Source organism: Alternaria rosae (assembly GCF_020736505.1).
Source record: "Alternaria rosae strain MPI-PUGE-AT-0040 chromosome Unknown BKA58scaffold_8, whole genome shotgun sequence".
NCBI classification, from domain to species: Eukaryota; Fungi; Ascomycota; class Dothideomycetes; order Pleosporales; family Pleosporaceae; genus Alternaria; species Alternaria rosae.
The window spans coordinates 1,487,005-1,503,456 of NW_025763577.1; the positions used below are offsets into that span (position 1 = coordinate 1,487,005).

At 53.5% G+C, this 16,452-nt stretch overlaps 6 protein-coding genes across 6 annotated transcripts; 4 read left to right on the plus strand and 2 right to left on the minus strand.

Moving 5' to 3' along the window:
* Nucleotides 1–17: 17 nt before the first annotated feature.
* Nucleotides 18–601, plus strand: BKA58DRAFT_229089 (uncharacterized protein). The gene has a single exon (XM_046166439.1). It carries the CDS (start codon nt 214–216, stop codon nt 571–573), a length of 360 nt encoding a protein of 119 aa, XP_046022824.1. The 5' UTR covers nt 18–213; the 3' UTR covers nt 574–601.
* Nucleotides 602–908: 307 nt separating this feature from the next.
* Nucleotides 909–2,380, minus strand: BKA58DRAFT_229087 (SRP40, C-terminal domain-containing protein). Its single transcript, XM_046166438.1, has one exon. The coding sequence runs from the start codon at nt 2,238–2,240 to the stop codon at nt 1,032–1,034; it is 1,209 nt and encodes a 402-aa protein (XP_046022825.1). The 5' UTR covers nt 2,241–2,380; the 3' UTR covers nt 909–1,031.
* A 147-nt stretch (nt 2,381–2,527) lies between these two features.
* Nucleotides 2,528–8,132, plus strand: BKA58DRAFT_344052 (exocyst complex component Sec3-domain-containing protein). Its single transcript, XM_046168390.1, has 4 exons — nt 2,528–2,999; nt 3,088–6,643; nt 6,692–7,271; nt 7,319–8,132. Exons 1-4 carry the CDS (start codon nt 2,801–2,803, stop codon nt 7,667–7,669), a joined length of 4,686 nt encoding a protein of 1,561 aa, XP_046022826.1. The 5' UTR covers nt 2,528–2,800; the 3' UTR covers nt 7,670–8,132.
* Nucleotides 8,112–9,556, plus strand: BKA58DRAFT_390410 (uncharacterized protein). The gene is made up of 2 exons (XM_046170834.1): nt 8,112–8,705; nt 8,768–9,556. Exons 1-2 carry the CDS (start codon nt 8,369–8,371, stop codon nt 9,421–9,423), a joined length of 993 nt encoding a protein of 330 aa, XP_046022827.1. The 5' UTR covers nt 8,112–8,368; the 3' UTR covers nt 9,424–9,556.
* Nucleotides 9,557–11,544: 1,988 nt separating this feature from the next.
* On the minus strand, nt 11,545–13,414 carry BKA58DRAFT_442666 (G-protein alpha subunit-domain-containing protein; the record flags this gene model as incomplete). The annotated part of the gene is made up of 2 exons (XM_046173921.1): nt 11,545–12,928; nt 12,978–13,414. The coding sequence occupies 2 exons, from the start codon at nt 13,412–13,414 to the stop codon at nt 11,545–11,547; spliced, it is 1,821 nt and encodes a 606-aa protein (XP_046022828.1).
* A 675-nt stretch (nt 13,415–14,089) lies between these two features.
* Nucleotides 14,090–16,384, plus strand: BKA58DRAFT_229129 (uncharacterized protein). The gene has a single exon (XM_046166440.1). It carries the CDS (start codon nt 14,304–14,306, stop codon nt 16,344–16,346), a length of 2,043 nt encoding a protein of 680 aa, XP_046022829.1. The 5' UTR covers nt 14,090–14,303; the 3' UTR covers nt 16,347–16,384.
* Nucleotides 16,385–16,452: the final 68 nt, after the last annotated feature.

The window sequence follows — 16,452 nt, forward strand, 5'->3', positions numbered from 1 at the left end:
GTGTTCTTACAAGAAGACGGAGGTAAAGTGGTGGTGCATCTGAAGTTCACGAGTGGTCCAAGCTCTGCCGCATCTTTTCGCCGCAGCACTTCCGTGTGGTGAACTTCTCCAACAACACATCAACAAACTACCACGTCTCGAGTACTACGGTTTCTAGGGCTCTCTTCGATAAACCAATCTCCCAAACCAACCCGCTCACCTCCACCACCCACAATGGCACCCCCGGCCACCCCCCAAATCCTCTCCATCTACCGGCGCCTCCTCCGCGAACTCCCCTCAACACCACAATTAACCCGCACCCAACACCAAAAGCTCTCCGCGCCCTCAAAACTGCAACAGCGCATCCGCTCGACACTTTCGCAATCGAACCCCAACGCAAACGCGCAGAGTCAAATACAACAGGCGGAGCAATTCATACAATATGTGCAGGCGCAACGGATGCATTCGACGCTGCTGGAGCGGTATAATCCAGGCATGGGCATGACGGAGGAGGAGAGGGTTAGGTTGAGCGCGAGGAGAGTGGGTATGAATCTGCCGGTAGAATTTGAGGAGGAGGGTGGGGAGAAGGCTTGAAGATGAGGGACGGGGGTCGGTTGGTTGGAGTGGTATGGATATGTGCGAGGTGCCGTGTCAGACATTGTGGGTACATGATGGCTGGAAGGATGACGCGCTGCGGAAGTCTACAAGCGATGAGGGATACAACATGGAATCACTGGCATCGCGACACGAAATCGGAGTCTTCTTGGATGAAATGAAGCACACTGAGACGGACTGGCACATGTACATGAACTAGGAATGTGCACATGCAATGTACGATTGGAACTGTACAAATCTATTAACTCAAACTTCAACACAGTAATCCGTCACTCAGTCGACCAAAGTCTCGTACTAGTGTCGCCAATTAAGGGTATGCTGCTTTTGGTATACATAACTCCGTGTTCGCCATATTCTTACACGCCAAGGCGTATATCCTCTTTCTACTCTTGGAAATGCTTTGCGAATCGTCTCCCGTCTATATTCGATTATCACGTTCAGTCCTCAAACTTGAAGCCCTTGCCACCAGAGGTATCAATCATGCCACCTCTGTACGAACCCCTCTTTCCCTTGTTCTTCTCCTTGGTGAAACCTTTGCCCTTGGTAACAATCAACTTGGCGTGCGCACGGTCGGCATAATCGTAGGAAACGTAGGCGTTGCTTGCGAGGTTAGGGTCGACTACGACGTCGGGCTTGATGCGCTGGAATCGGTTTTCGACGTGGCTTCTCTTTGACTTGGGAGCGTCTTGCGAAGGAGAGCTGGCCTTGCGCTTGTTGTTCTTTGGCTCGGGGGATGTTGCTGGCAGAGTCTGAGAAGAGTCGCTGCCAGAGGCCTTGCGTTCGAGCGCGGTGGGTTTCTTCTCATCGTCGCTGTCGGAATCTGAGGAGCTGTCCGAGGAGCTGTCCGAAGAGCTATCGGAGGAGCTGGAATCGCTAGAAGAGGAAGGCGTGGGGGCCTTCTTCACGCTCTTCTTGCTCTTCTTTTCCTTCGCAGGCTCATCGTCAGAGTCGCTGTCGGATGAGCTAGAGTCGCTGGAGTCGCTAGAGTCTGAAGAGTCCGAGGAGCTCGAGGCAGACGATGATGAGACCGAAGCAGCCTTCTTGCTCTTCTTTACCTTCTTGTCCTTCTCCCTCTCGGCTTCTGAGTCGGAGCTGCTGTCGCTAGACGAATCGCTGTCTGAGTCGCTGGACGAAGAGTCGCTGGAGGCATCGGACGAGTCGGAGTCAGGAAGTGGGATGTTGGCGGGCTCTTCTTCAGAGCTGCTATCAGAATCGCTGGAGTCGCTGGAATCGCTGGAGGAAGAAGCGGAGGATGAGGACACGGACTTCGCCTTTTTGGCCTTCTTCGCTTTTGGTTTGGCTGGCGCGCTCTCCTTCTCAGACTCAGAATCGGAGTCTGAGCTTGAGCTGGAGGAATCGGAACTGGAGTCGGAGGAGCTGGAGGAGCTGGAGGCGTCTTCCTTCACAGCTGCCTTCTTTCCAGCGGTCTTCTTGGCCTTCTTTGGCTTTGCCTCGACCTCAGACTCGCTGCTTGAGTCGCTGCTCGAGTCGCTGCTCGAGTCGCTGCTGGACGCGCTTTCCTCATCATCGCGCTCACTCATGGACGACACACACCATCGGTCAAACTCCCCTTCAATCTTGGTGACAGCCTCAACCTCGCCCTTCTTCTTGAGGAACTTCTTTACCAGCTCAAGCTTGTCTATCATCGTGTCTGTATATGCCTCTTTCTGCTTTTCGTCGCCGCTGGGTTTCTTGATGCCTTCTAGAAAGTAGTGATTGCGTGCGACACGTGTAGCGTTCGTGGGTTGTGGCGGTGGAGTGCTGGTGGGTATGGGAAAGGTAGCAAATGTTGCGCAAGAAAAAAAGTACGGTAGGCGGAATGGTTCAGCGGCCTAGTTGCGCTAGGCCCTAAACGTGATCCCTGTCCCGCGCGCCTGCCGTCTCATATGGAGTACACGACGCCAAACGTCCCTCTCCGCACACCACCCCATTGCCTCTATTCACTCGCCGCCCACATTCTTCCCTCGAACGGCACACTTGGCAGCAGTTGTTCCTGGACTACTGCATCGAGCACCCCGATTGCTCCTCACCACCGCTCCGTCCGTTGACGTCGCATCGCCCGGGCATCGCAAGACTCATTACCACCTTTCGCGATTCATGGCAGCTCTCGGAGGTCCTCTCGCTAGCGCCCGGCGGCAGTAATCGGCGCATCATCTACCCACGCCTTCAACTACCCCATCGGCCTCGCAGATAGCCGCACAGTAAGATGGAGGGGAGGCCACGCAACTACACCAACGGAGCGGGGGACCCTCGAGCTCCTGCAAGCCGCCCACCTGGCAGCTCGAGGGGGGCGCCTTCTGCCTCCAGCTCCACGCCCTCTGGCATGTCGCGCGCAGAACGATTCGACGACGAGCGAAAAAGAATCACCGAAAGCTGCTTCTCCAAGACGGATGACCAGGGCCAGCGTACGTGTCTACACCAGTGCCCGCGCATGTTGGGATATATGCTTGGCGTACACCTCTGCATGCTGTAGCATCGACTGACAAACCCTAGTCCAGGAATCCTATATTACCCATATCCGCGTCCAAGAAGATGGCGGCTACCCCCAGTCCCCTCCTCCACCGAGCTCGGCCCCGTCGAACAAGAAGGCGCGGATTATCATGATATCAGTGCGGAACACAGGCAGGGTGAAGCTGCACAAAGCCAGGGAGAACGCCAACGGGACCTTCTCCATTGGAAAATCCTGGCCTATGGAGGAACTCACTGCTGTCGAGAACTACACCCATCTCAACCCCACCAGCGAAGAGGAGGCTCAGCGGAAGCTTTGGGCTGGGGAAAAGGGCTTCACTGTGACCATCGGCAAACCTTACTACTGGGAAGCAGGCACGGCAAAAGAGAAGGAGTTCTTTATTGGAAGTATGGTTAAGATCTACAACAAGTACACTAAAGGAGACTTTCCTATCCTGACAGGATTCAGCGTGACCGAGCTGAACAGTCTGACCAATGGGCAGCCGCATCTTGCGACAGCAGAAGGCCGAGCCGCTGCCGCAGTAGGTGGTTCAGGAGGTCAAAGTCCATCCCAAAAGCGACCTGGGCCACCAGATCAAAGACCTATGCCTCCAAAGTCGCCTGGACCGCCACCAAGAAGACCCGGGGAGTCACCGCCTATATCTGACGGGAGAGCGCTTCCACCTGGCGCAAATCCAAACTTCCGCAGACCTCCAGGAGAGCTAGGGGGCCCAAGAAGACCGGGACGACCAGACGATTTAGGTAGACCAAGTACTGGAGATGACGCCCGTAGGCCTCCGCATTTCATGCCGAATTCAGTTTCAGTCGCGCCATCTATGCCTGATCTTCGCCAAAAGCGGTCAATGGACCCAAGCATTCGCTCTCGGCCTAGCGGCGATAGTATGCGGCCTCGTCCTGGCCAGGGACAAAGCCCTATCCCACCACAGTTCGCGTCTCGCAATCTGACACCACAATCTTCGAATTCTGAATTCGCTGGTCGGCCACGAACACCGGATTCAGGCAACTTCCCGTCAAGCTTGAGTCCAGGGCGCGGGCCGCCACGTGAAGATGCGCAATCGCAACGGTCAGAAAGATCCCTTGACGAACCATCATTGGATGGTGCGCCTCCAGGTATTGCGCCACCAGACCCACGCAGACAGAACGGGTACCCCTCACCTAGGAGAGATCCGTCGCCCAGGGGTCTCAGGCCTGGAACAGCCCAAAGCGCTGGTCGACCGGGTACAGCTCAAAGCAACACGAGTTCGAACTTCACACGAAACGACGACATGCCTCCAGAAGAACCGCCCCAAAGGAGAAGGCCGCTCATGGAGCCCCGTCCATCCCAAATGTCGCAACGCAGTGTTGACAGCCAAGGCGCAGAGCCACGTTCGACCTTCCATACGCCTTCGGGCTCGCCTGCTCCACCACTGGAAGTACCGCCGCGGAGACGGCCTCAAGAGATACCCGAGAGACTGAAGCCCGTTTCCCAGGAAAATATTGCGCCTCCAGCAGACCCACTGCCTCCTCAGCCACCACAGCCTACGCCTCCTCCAACATCACCACTCCCACAGATTCCGACTGCGCCAATACCACCAGCACCACAAGCTGAGGAAGTAGCGGCGCCTGCAGCACAGCCGACAGCGCCTGAGCCAGAGCCGATAGAACGCACCAACTCAATGCCTGAGGATCAAGAACGCCCTGGCCTTGGGCCAATGGTCAAGAAGCCGCTGCTTAGCGATAATGCGGCGACCAAGTTTCGCAAGGCAGCAGCGGCGGCAGGCGCATTTAAGCCTCGTGCTGGAGGAGCTGCTGCAAAGCTCTTCAATAAGGAGACGAAAACATCCGATGAAGCAGACGGCGTCAGCGCAGTGTTCGTGCCCCAGAGGCCAACACCAAAAGAAACCCTAAAAGAAACCCCTAAAGAAGAAGTCGAGAAGAAACTCGAAGAGCCCTCCAAAGCCATACCAGACAGGTCATCGAAAGAGCGATTGCGCGTTAGTACCGAGGTGGTTCCGTCTGTCACCGTCTCTGGTCCAGGTGATCGCGCTGTAGCTGGCGCTGTCCAAGAAGTTGAAGAACAGCCTGCTCCGCCACCTCCAGAAAAAGCAGCGTCAAGGAACATTGAGCCTGAGCCCGAGGTGCGCCGAAAGAAGCGCCGGTCCAACCAACAGATTGTCAACATATCCAAGCTTGGTATAGATCCGAATATCATTGACGAACGGGGATTAGAGTTTGAAAGTCTTTTGACTGAGCTGGGATGGGGAAACAACGAGCTTTCCGCCAAGCACATCGAATCTCTGGAGAATGACATCAAACGTGAAATTGCCCGCGTGGAGGCAGGGAGCTGGCTCAATCACCTGGAGCAGAAGGACGATCGCGTGGAGGCTGTTGAGCGCATGTTGGACCGCGCGATCGCTGAGTGCGACGAGCTGGAGGGTCTGTTAACCCTATACAACGTTGAGCTGAGCAGCTTGAACGATGATATCGCTTTCATCGAAGCACAGAGTCAGGGTCTGCAAGTGCAGACTGCGAACCAGCGGCTACTGCAGCACGAACTCCAGCAGCTAGTCGACACTATCTCGATCACATCGGATCAGCTGGAGTCATTGAGACGCGCTCCTATAGGCAAGATCAACGGACTCAAGGATATTGAGTCTTCTTTGGTTCTGCTGTACAAGGCACTCATTACAATCGACCCTTCTTTCGTCGCCGGAGCTCGACAAGGCACGATCAGCAGTGGACCAGGATTTGGTAATAGCGATTTGGCAACGATGCAAGCTCTGCAAGAGAAACGAGACAGGTACCTCAATGAGGGCTCCATGTTCCTCGAGAGGCTCAAGAAACACATGGAAATCACATTCGGCGCAGCCTTCTTATCGACGAAAGATGCACTTTCGAGACTCGATGATCAAGGATCTGAGCCATCTCTGAAGAGGAACGTAGAAGCGCATGACGCAGGTCGAAACGAGTTATGGATGTTGAGCCCAATCATGCTGTTCGCGAAAGAAATTGACAGGGCAGCATGGGACTCACTACTACGCATGTATCAGACTCAAGCAGCGCAGGTGTATCAACAAGAGGTTCGCGACAATATTCTAGCATGGAGACGGTTCGCAAGGAAGCCCACTGGCGAGGAGCAAGAACTGCTCTTTACCGCACAGGAGAAAGAGCCGGAAACTACCTCCACCTTAGGTACGGCAAGGAAGCTGACCGTTAAGCGAAGTCAGACCCTAGCTCGTGGCCTGAGATCAGCGTCTGGGGACAAAGATGGCAAGGCAAAGCCAGCGGCTCAAGACGGCAAATTCCACGCATTCAACGTCTTTGCTAGGATCCTTGAAGACACCGGCCCGGTTCTTTTGACGGAGCAGAATTTCATTACCGAGTTCTTCCATGCTACTTCAACTGACTCGCTTGACTTCCCCGAGGCCGTGCAAGCCGCGCCTCCTGAAGCGCGCCGTGGACCCAACCTCTGGATCCGCAAGCAGTTCGAGGCGGATCGAGTCATGGCAAAACATGTCACGGGGGTCATGGAGGAGATCTTTTCTTTCTGGCCTGCTGAGATCCAGAGCCTTGTGGACTGGGCTACGAAAGCCGATCCTCTGTAAGTCATTTTCATATTATACATTGTTCGCCCACTAACTACCCGTAGGCAAGGTGTAGGCATTCTTTGTGCTGTCGACCGGAAGTTGCTCGATATCGCAGAGACGGACCAGGACTTCTTGACAAGAAATCTGCGAAAGATACACGAACGTCTACAAGGGCTATTTAGCCGCTTTCTCGACGAGCAGATACGGGCCATCGAAGATACGAAGGTCAAGATTAAGAAGCGCAAGGGAGTCATCTCATTCATGAAGACCTTCCCACACTTCTCTGTCGCGATCGAGAACATGTTACCACCAGCTTCAGAAGGCGGAGACAAGTTGGAAATCCGCGACATGGTCGATGAAGCGTACCAAAGGATCAACAAGGCCATGTTCGAGAGCTTGAAAGTCATCGCCAAGGAGTCGCCCACCGTCATGGCTTCGCAAGGACAGGGCGATCCTGAAGACAAGGAAGCGCTCAACTACCACATCCTGCTCATTGAGAACATGAACCACTACATGGAAGAGGTTGATGCCCGCTCGGTCACCGTCCTAGAATTCTGGAAGGGCAAGGCTCAAGACGAGTACAGCGAGCACATGAACCTTTACGTTGACGCCGTCATCCGGAGGCCGCTGGGCAAGCTTCTGGTAAGTAGACATCATTGTCTTCTACTAGCACATCTAACATCATCTAGGAATTCATCGAATCAACCGAAACCCTGCTCTCCCAACCCGGCGCCAGCGCCCAAGCCATAGCCCAACGCTCCTCCCATTCGCGCTCAGTCTTCAAGAAACTAGTCCACTCCCACGACGCCAAAGAACTCCGCAAAGGCATCGAAGCCCTCAAGAAGCGTGTCGACAAGCACTTTGGCGACGCCGACGACCCGACTATCAGTCGCGACCTCGTCTTCAAGGTTCTCAAAGAATGCGAGAAGACGTACAACAAGGTATCAGAGCGCATGACGACTATCAACCAAGATGTATATAGTGGGGAGGTGGAGATTGATTGGAGTACTAAGGAGGTCGAAGCCGCGTTCAGGAGATAGAGTCTTCGGAAGAGTGGGAGTCGTCATCTCCTCGGATTCGTCGTTTAATGCAATTGTATCGCCGTGTTGCTGGTGCTTGTTGTTGTGTTACTAGGGTTTGTGTGTTGGAGTGCTTTGCAATGACGCGTCTATGATGGTTGGTGTTGGGGGTTGCGTGGCTGGGTGCTGGGTTAGCTAGGCTTGCATGGTGTTTCGGAGCGGAGCGAGTGATTGTGAATCGTTATGCCTTTGGGCTTCCTCACGTCTTTGCCATCATACTTGCACTATTCCCAAATCCAACGTTTGCCCACATTCCAGACTACGATGCAGTACGTCAATATGCATCCTTATGCACGTAAGCAGGATCTGGAGGATCTCGTATCGTTAACCCGAGTCCGCCGGCGCCCGAACCCTCCGAGCTCCTGCACGCTACTCGGAAGCTTACCGTGAGACCCCGGTCAGAAGTGGAGGTAAGCGAGGAATGACGGCATCGATCCTGACTACGAGTCTAGATCGCCAGGCGTTTTGGAACAACGGTATGCGCCGGATGTAGCACCGATGATTGTGTTTGTTGGGTAGGATTAGCTAGGCATCCAATGCATTGAGGTGCATAAGAGTTCGTCAAGATCCTCCGATTGAGAGTATATGTGAAGCTTGACCTCTTCAACAACACCTCCGAGCTCGTGAAGCTCCACAACAACAAACTTCACACCACACAAAATGACACTACTCCAAACCCTCCTCCGCGCAACCGCGTTCAAAAACCCTCTTCTACGCACCCTCGTCCCCTCTGTCGCACTCGCATACGGTATCCAAGCTGCCGTCGCCGTCCCTTCCATTGCAGCGCAAACAGAACGGTACTATGACCTCTCTGGCAGCTTCACATACCTGTCCTGCACAGCACTCAGCTTAGTACTGCCCTACATGCGAGCCAGAGCCGCAGGTACTATCACCGGCGGTATAACCGAGTATTTTAGCGCCCAGGGCCTGGGACAAGGCACGTGGTGGTGGAGGCAGGCGCTTTTGAGCGCTGCGGTGGGGATTTGGGCTACGAGATGTACGTTTTCCACTCAACGAGTGATTAGAAAGGGGAATGAAGTGCTAATGAAGTTGAAATAGTGGGCTCCTACCTCTACAAACGCATATCCAGCGACGAAGGAAAAGATTCCCGTTTCGACTCCATCCGGACGTCCCCGCCAAAATTCCTCGTCGCGTTCTTCGCACAAGCAACATGGGTGTCTCTCTGCACCCTGCCAGTCATCCTGGTGAACTCCGTTCCACGCTCCGCCTACGCAACCTCACTCCTCGGGCAAGCCGTATCCTCAAAACCCTATCTAACAGACATCATCGGCCTCGCCATCTTTGTTTTCGGTCTTACTTTTGAGGTTGTGGCTGATAGACAGAAGGATGCCTGGGTTCAAGGCAAAAAGCAAAAGAAACACTCTGAAGAATTTCTGACACACGGCCTATGGAGTAAGAGTCGGCATCCGAATTACTTCGGCGAGGCAACGTTGTGGTCAGGTATTGCGATTGCGGCGGCGGGGTTGTTGGTTAGGCAGCCTGCGCAGGCTGCGTTGGGACTAAGTGGGGGCGTTGGTGGGCAGGTGCTTGTTGCGGGTATGTGTGCGGCTAGTCCGGCTTTTGTGTCGTTCTTGTTGTTGAAGGTTAGTGGCGTGCCATTGAGTGAGGATAAGTACGATAAGAGGTATGGCGATCGCAAGGATTATCAGAAATGGAAGAGGGAGACGCCGATGTTTGTGCCGAAAATTTGGTAGGATATGGCGAGGAGTCTAGAAGATAGTTCTCTCTAGACTTGTCAAGAGAAAAGACTGTTGGTGAGAGCTGAGTATGGGAGAAAGTGGAAGTCGAACAAGGCGTAGAAAAGAATTGAACGACCTTTCTCCATCAGTTCTTCAGCGCTTCCTCTACTATCCACAGCGCTTTTTCATTCATGATTTCCGCCTCGACCAACGCTGCGACCGCATCGCGTATCCAAGTCTGACAATTCCGTATTTCCACCTTCTTTCTTGTTACCTACCACATCCAGTCAATCAGCCATTCCATAAACAGCTTACACATCACCCAGCTTACCTTACTATCCACAGCAACCAAACTCGGCCCCGGAGGCTTCACACCCAGCACAATCTCCTCAAGACGATCTCTCGCAACCTGATCAACAGACCACTTCCCATCATCTTTTACGTCAACGACGTGCTCATCCGCAACGTCGCCCAAAGCGAGGAGTTGATGCCGCCGTCCATCGGCACCAAACTCGTAGCTACGTTCGTTCGAATTCGATGCTGAAGCCACTTGCCGCGTCGCCGGTTGCGTTGAGATATGTTCCGATTTGAGGATCGCAAGACGAGAGATGCGGGATCCAGAGACCCCAGTGCGCAGGGAAGAGAGGGGAATTGAAGATGACGACGTAGATCGACCGGAGCATGGTTGTAGTTGTCGCGTGGCTCATGTGGTATATTGAAGGATTGGGGTGGGAAGGGTATTCGGAGGTTTTGCTGGCAAGCAAGGGGGCGCGCAACGCTAATGCGCTGTGCCGCCCCCGCGATCAGCGTTGCATACCTGAATGTCTCAAATATGCTAGGCATTAGCATTGTACTTGTATACGATGAAGCTATTAAGGAAAGTGATGGGTAGCAAAGTTTCCAGTGCCTCAGTATGTTGCGGTAAATACTCACAAGCCGCGCTATCACTGCAATACTAGAAATGGCATTCAACTCTTACAAGATGCCGGCTTTAGACCTACCAGTATGGCTTCGCATGTTCGTTTGATTCCGTAACATTCTGTATACCATGCTAACACCATCCAGTGTCCTCTTGATTCTCACCGTAACGTCCTTCATACCACAGCATCTCCAGGAAGAACAGTTCAAGCATTTCAACAAACTACCTGCTATTCAACCTCGTCTCAGCAACCGAACGGTTCGCTTTCACTTTCTTCTACATCGTAGATCGTACTCGAGAAGATGAAGTCTTTCGACGCGAACCAGTAACGGTGGGCAATTGGATTGATTTAGCACAAACAGTTGTTGTACTGCTGTATTGGCTATGCTTGTAAGTGCCGTTTTCATCGACTCTATCTTTCCATCCATACGATAAACATACCGATTATCCCCGCCCGCAAAGGTCGACCCTATATCTCCACTACCCCTTCTCCTACCGCGACGTCTCAGCACATTCCGCCATGACGGCCTACAAAACGTATATCTTCATACTGATCTTCCCCATCTTCGTCGATGCCTTCTATACCGACGACATACCCTGGATATATCATCTTATGTTTGCCTGGGTGTGGCATGGCGCACACGTCCTCTGCATCAACTGGATCGTAATTGGTTTGGGTATCGCTTTGTTCTTCTGGCAGGCGAGAGCAGTTCAAGCATGGGAAGATGAAGAGGAGGAGGAGGAGGAGGAGGAGGAGGAGGATGGGGAGGAGGCGCTGAGCCGTGTCGGGCTTGCGATACAGACTGCGGTTTTTGGCGTGGTTGGTGTGATGTGGGGATTAAGCGTTGAGGTGCCTTCACGGGAGGAGTGGTATGATGTATATGTGGGATGGTGGGATGGCTGGTGTGATTGTGGGGGCTGTGGGCTGCTGTTGGTTATGTGGTGTTTACGGGCGTACATGCGGGCTTACTATGGGGGTGATGCGAGAAATGCAAGGAAGGAGATATTATTGATGATGAGGAGACGGAGCTATCTATATCCAAGCAGCCTGTATGTACCATGGTATCTTCGAACCCAGAAACGCCAACTCCGAATAGCAAATATCAGCCATTGCCCTAATCCCACATGTTCCAACGCGCCGCCTCCACGACATATCCAACCAGTCCATTATCTCAGCCAAACTGCATCAATTTGACAACCCTTGCTCGATTCTTCTCCTACTTCTTCCTCCCCCGACTCCGACTTCGACTCCTCGTCGGACTCAACGCAACCGACAGCCCATTCGTGGACGGCCTATCCGACTCCGTCATAGCCGAAAGCCCCTCACACCAAGCCTGTTCCTGCGCCTTTCTTGCCTGAACTTGCGACAGCGTCTTCTTAAGCGCACCGTACAAATGCTGATTGTCGCTTGAATCCAGATCGACCCAGAAAGAATAGATGGAAAGACACTGATGGTTCATGTTCTTGAAGCGCCGGAGGATGTACTGGCGTGCACTCAATTCTGGATCAGATTCGTTACGCACGTAGTCGGGAAAGAGCTTTTCCAAGGGTGCGTAGGCCATTTTGCTGACGAAGCGGGTGAAGTTGTTGAGAATGAGGATGATGGTGGATTTGGCGAAACCGGGTCGGTTGACCCATTGCCCAAAGCCTTCGAATTCGTGGACTAGGATGGATTCGGAGGGCCTTTCAGGGCTGGGTTTGTTGTAGAGGGATACGTCGACAGTGAAGATGACGGCAGTCGCGTCTTCGAGTTGATGGTACCAGCGCTCCTTGAAGTGTTGGGGGACGTAGCCTTTGATGTTGAAGAGGTGGATGTCTAGCTCGTCCCAGTTGAAGCGTGTTTCGTTGATGCCACCACCAGATCGGGTTAGGCGAATGATGTCGGCCTCGCTGGGGACGTAGTCTTCCTCGGCTATACGTGGTGCTTCTTGCGCGAAGTATGGCGCGTACTGCGGGAAGTCGATCTCGAAGTTCCGGACGTATAGTTTGGAGAATTCGGGACACGACCAGATTCTGGTGATGGCCTTGACGGCGTCAGACGATATGCCTTCCTCCCCGGCGTCTAGCTCGTGCAACAAGATAGCGAAGTCGTGGGTCAGTTCGGCAGAGAGTGTAACGCCGGTTTCTGTGAGTAAATTCGTGATTGACGATATGAGTGATCTTACAACTTGGTAAACTGCGGGGCGGTACTTCAATCGTTCTTCCGTCGAATCATAACCTTCGGCAAACTGCACTTTCAACTGGTGCATTATCAACTCTTTTCCGCCCTGCGCATTGCCTACAAGGACCAGTTTAGTCTCGTGTCGAAGGCTAGTGGCTTCTCTTTCCAAAGCACGATCTATTGCTTCGGATCGGTTGATTGCTGCCATATGCTCGTACTCTTCGTCAGATGGTGTGAGGGTGCCATCGAAATCGTTCCGCGCAATCTTCATGTGGAACAGTAGTCTCAGCCATTGGATGAATCGCGATAATTGCGCAAGGCTTGTAATGCAAGCGCCGTTTAATTTCGAGGATTGGGTGAGCGTCCTCAGATTTGCCGCATCTTCCTTCCTAATCTGGCGGCTCTTATGAAGCAGGATCTTTCGCTGCGCTTGGGCAGTACTGACAGGCATTAGAATCAGTTGTACGTAGGGGCGGATTAGCAGCTCACCATTGACATGCCGCAAGTAACAAGTTCACGGCGTCATTCTGTCGTTGCGCAACCTGTTGCAATCGTTCCATAGATCTACTAGCGACGCTGTATTTTAATTTGGAAGCGACGTCGACAGCACCATGGTCCCGGTAATCCAGACGCGCATTCAGGGCATCTACATGGCGTACCAGCAGCCCACAAGAATGCGCTAGTACGTCCAAGTCGGATACCAGCTGTGGGTGGAGGTCGCTGACAGCATAATTGAGCCAGTCCAGAATGTTACCGAGACTAGACTTCAAGGCTGTTAGTTGCGCGATGAGGTTGATGGAAGAGCCATTGCTATCTCTCCAACGGTTGTGGATCTGTCGCAAGCCGTCGATGTCCTGTCGCAGCTGGTCGCGAATCGTGCCGATGGCGCTAATTAAGGCGAACACCCTTTTCTCATCGTCCGCCATGGCGCAGTAGCGTCGCGTCGCGTCGCAGCAAAACAAATGTCGTGGATCGATTGGGCGGCGCCGGATTGCTGAACAAGTGTCGACTGTCAGGAATCGTTGCGACTGACGGCAACGCTCGCGAGACCCCGCGCATTTAGTCAGAAACAGCCAGGATTAAGGTTGGCACTTGCGGATGATTGTCACAGGACAGAACACAACAAGGAAGTCATCAGCGCCAATCCGCGGAGGTGGATGGCCTGCTTATAGGGATGACCCAGGACCCGAGAAGATACCGCGAGCTTGGGGCGCGATGGGGCTATCTGGCTCGAGTTGCACCGCGATCAACAGGGCGTGCTGACAGTGCGGGATACCAACAACAGCGGCGCCGGCTCATGGCAAAAACGAGCCAACAGTTTCTGCCGTGATCTCAACGGCGTGATAGCGCGTTTGGATGCCAGGGGAAACGCAGCCAGCGGGTAGTGTGGCGGTCCCTGATGAAAAGATGCCGGCTAATTTGGGGCGCGGGTGCTGAGCGGCACAGTTCATTGTCAGGTACAAAGGTATTGTCTCCTGACTGCACAACCGCTTTGGATTGTGCTGATATTGACCGAATTAGGCGTGCAGTATACGAAGAAGAGTCACAAAAGTGGCCTTGTTGTCGCCATGATCGATGACTCCCCAGGCCTTTCGGCTCACATGTGGCTAGTGCAAACGCCACCAAGCGAGAACTCTGTCGTCATCGTCCGATGAGACACATAGGTATTCACTTTTCCGCCCAGCAAACATGAGCCCTATAAACGCCACCATGACGACCCTGCGATCGTTTTACTGATTACTGACACTTCAAATATCAACATTACATTATTAGTCGTCGAAGTCTCGAGCAAAAGCTAAGGAAGGCGGCTGCAGCATGGCGACCATTGACATGCTGCCGAATGAGATACTCTCGTTGATAACGACAAATCTTGAACGACCGCGAGATTTGCTTTATCTCTCTTTGGCAAGCCGCCGATTGAGCGAGTTCGCAAAGCTCGATGGATGGAAAGCATTGCTCAGAGGTCGATTTGGCCTGAGCGGTCTGGACGCGGATGCCTACAATGCTGTCCACGGCGTGACAACACTATGCCGAAACTGGGATCGAAGAGGTCTGATCGCGAGGTACCTAGAGCCTACGGAGAAGACGATGAGCATGAATACCTGGCAAGCCGAAAGATGGAGGGGCCCACGGGGTCAGACAATGGGGTATCAACCTAGCATTGACAGCTATGAAGAGATATATGGATCGTGGGGAGAAAGAAAAGAAGTATTGGCCTGGTCTGCAGGTACGCAGATTGTTATGCGGACTAAAGAGACGGGTGCAAACATCGAGAAGATCAGGCAACGCGAAGAGGGGCTCGATCAGGCGTCTGACCAGACGTGGAGTTATGACGCGTTTAGACACTTGAATACGTGGTTCACGTACAAGATCCCAGACAGCTCCGAAGGTCGCGACGATATCGTCAACTTGAAGTTGCTCCGTCCGCATCAACGGGACTTGGCCTCCGAAGACATAGTCTTTGGAACGGCATCAGGCCAGCTATCGCTACTCAGCGCCAACCCTGATTTTGGAGAAACGCGGGTGCAAAACTACAACACTGACCATCCTGACATCACTGGTGAACTTAGAAAACGTGCTATCGCTGATCTTTCGATATCATCTTCGAGCACGCCCTTGTTAGCCACCGCACTTTCGGACGCATCACTAGCGATTTACTCTATCGACCGCGACAACTTCTCGGATGAAGCGATTGAGCCTTCTTCTTCTGCCAAAGCCTTACTAGACGGGCAACCACATCGTAGACTGTGGTCATGCGAATTTGTATGCGACGACGCGGTCGCCGTTGGTTGGGGTCCCCATGCCGAACCTATCGAGGTCTACCACATTGGGCCTGAAGGCCTCTCACCAGAACCCTTGCGTCGCTTCAACGTCGCCAGCGGGGACTCGGCGCATTCAAACCACACATCAGTCTACCCTATACTGCCATTACCCGGTACAGCGCCGGGCGCATCAGACGCGGGCAATATTTTCATATCTGGCGGCTACGACGGCATCATCAGACTGCACGATATGCGCTCGCAACGCGGCTGCGAACAAGTCTTCTGGGATCCAACAAATGACTCGCCCGTCTATTCTCTTGCGCGGCAAGGCTCAGAACGCATTGTAGCAGGTGTGGCACTACACAGCATGATCAAAGTGTTCGACTTGCGATTTTCAGGCTCGCATTCGTACCACGCCATCTCGTTATCCGACAAAAAGCTCAAGCCAACAAACAAAGTATTGTCGCGAGATTCAGCCACCAATACCATTATCGATCGGGTCAAGAGACAGATCCCAATAGTGAGTGGCGGCTGGAATCTCTACCTTACTCCCCGCTCCGCTCCACTACGCACGGCGTATCGCAACGACTACTCCCGCTTCCGAGGAGATTCACCCGTCTACAGCCTCTCGATCCCATCATCTACGTCACAGAATCTGTATGCCGGTCTCGAAGGCGTCATTGAGAGTCTTACAATTCATGGCGTCGCGGATACTCACCCAGATCCCATGCTCTCCCACTCCCTTGTCCGCCACAGTGCTGGTGTCGAAGTTGACATCCGCGCTTCGTACAATCCGGATGGTGGCGCATTGAACCTGGGCATGTATGAACAAGGTACTGAGGAGGGCATCGGTATGCAGTTGTTGGTGCAGGACGGCGTGACGGATAAGGTGATGGGTCAAGACCGTAGAGATAAGGCGGCAGCGAAGGAATTGGATGAACGCTGGATCGATCTGAGGGATGAGCGGAATAGATGGACCAGAGGTGAGGTACCACCACAGCGGGAAGATCCACCGACTGGGCCGAGAACGGGCGGAAGAAGACGTAGACGAGGCGGGAGAGGAGGAGGAGGAGGAGGAGGAGGAGGAGGAGGGTAGACTGAGTTGCAGCGAATTCCTGTGTTTGTCTCGCCGCGGATCTGCCATCGATGGATTTCGCCGCTAATTCTCCAGTCAGACTATGGTAATCACTCTCGTCACTGCG

Coding starts and splice junctions, on each gene's coding strand:
- BKA58DRAFT_390410 (XM_046170834.1), top strand. CDS start 8,369: ATGACACTACTCCAAACCCTCCTCCGCGCAACCGCGTTCAAAAACCCT. Junction 8,706..8,767: donor GGGGATTTGGGCTACGAGAT/GTACGTTTTCCA, acceptor AAGTTGAAATAG/TGGGCTCCTACCTCTACAAA.
- BKA58DRAFT_229089 (XM_046166439.1), top strand. CDS start 214: ATGGCACCCCCGGCCACCCCCCAAATCCTCTCCATCTACCGGCGCCTC.
- BKA58DRAFT_229087 (XM_046166438.1), bottom strand. CDS start 2,240: ATGATAGACAAGCTTGAGCTGGTAAAGAAGTTCCTCAAGAAGAAGGGC.
- BKA58DRAFT_229129 (XM_046166440.1), top strand. CDS start 14,304: ATGGCGACCATTGACATGCTGCCGAATGAGATACTCTCGTTGATAACG.
- BKA58DRAFT_344052 (XM_046168390.1), top strand. CDS start 2,801: ATGGAGGGGAGGCCACGCAACTACACCAACGGAGCGGGGGACCCTCGA. Junction 6,644..6,691: donor GCTACGAAAGCCGATCCTCT/GTAAGTCATTTT, acceptor AACTACCCGTAG/GCAAGGTGTAGGCATTCTTT. Junction 7,272..7,318: donor GGCCGCTGGGCAAGCTTCTG/GTAAGTAGACAT, acceptor AACATCATCTAG/GAATTCATCGAATCAACCGA.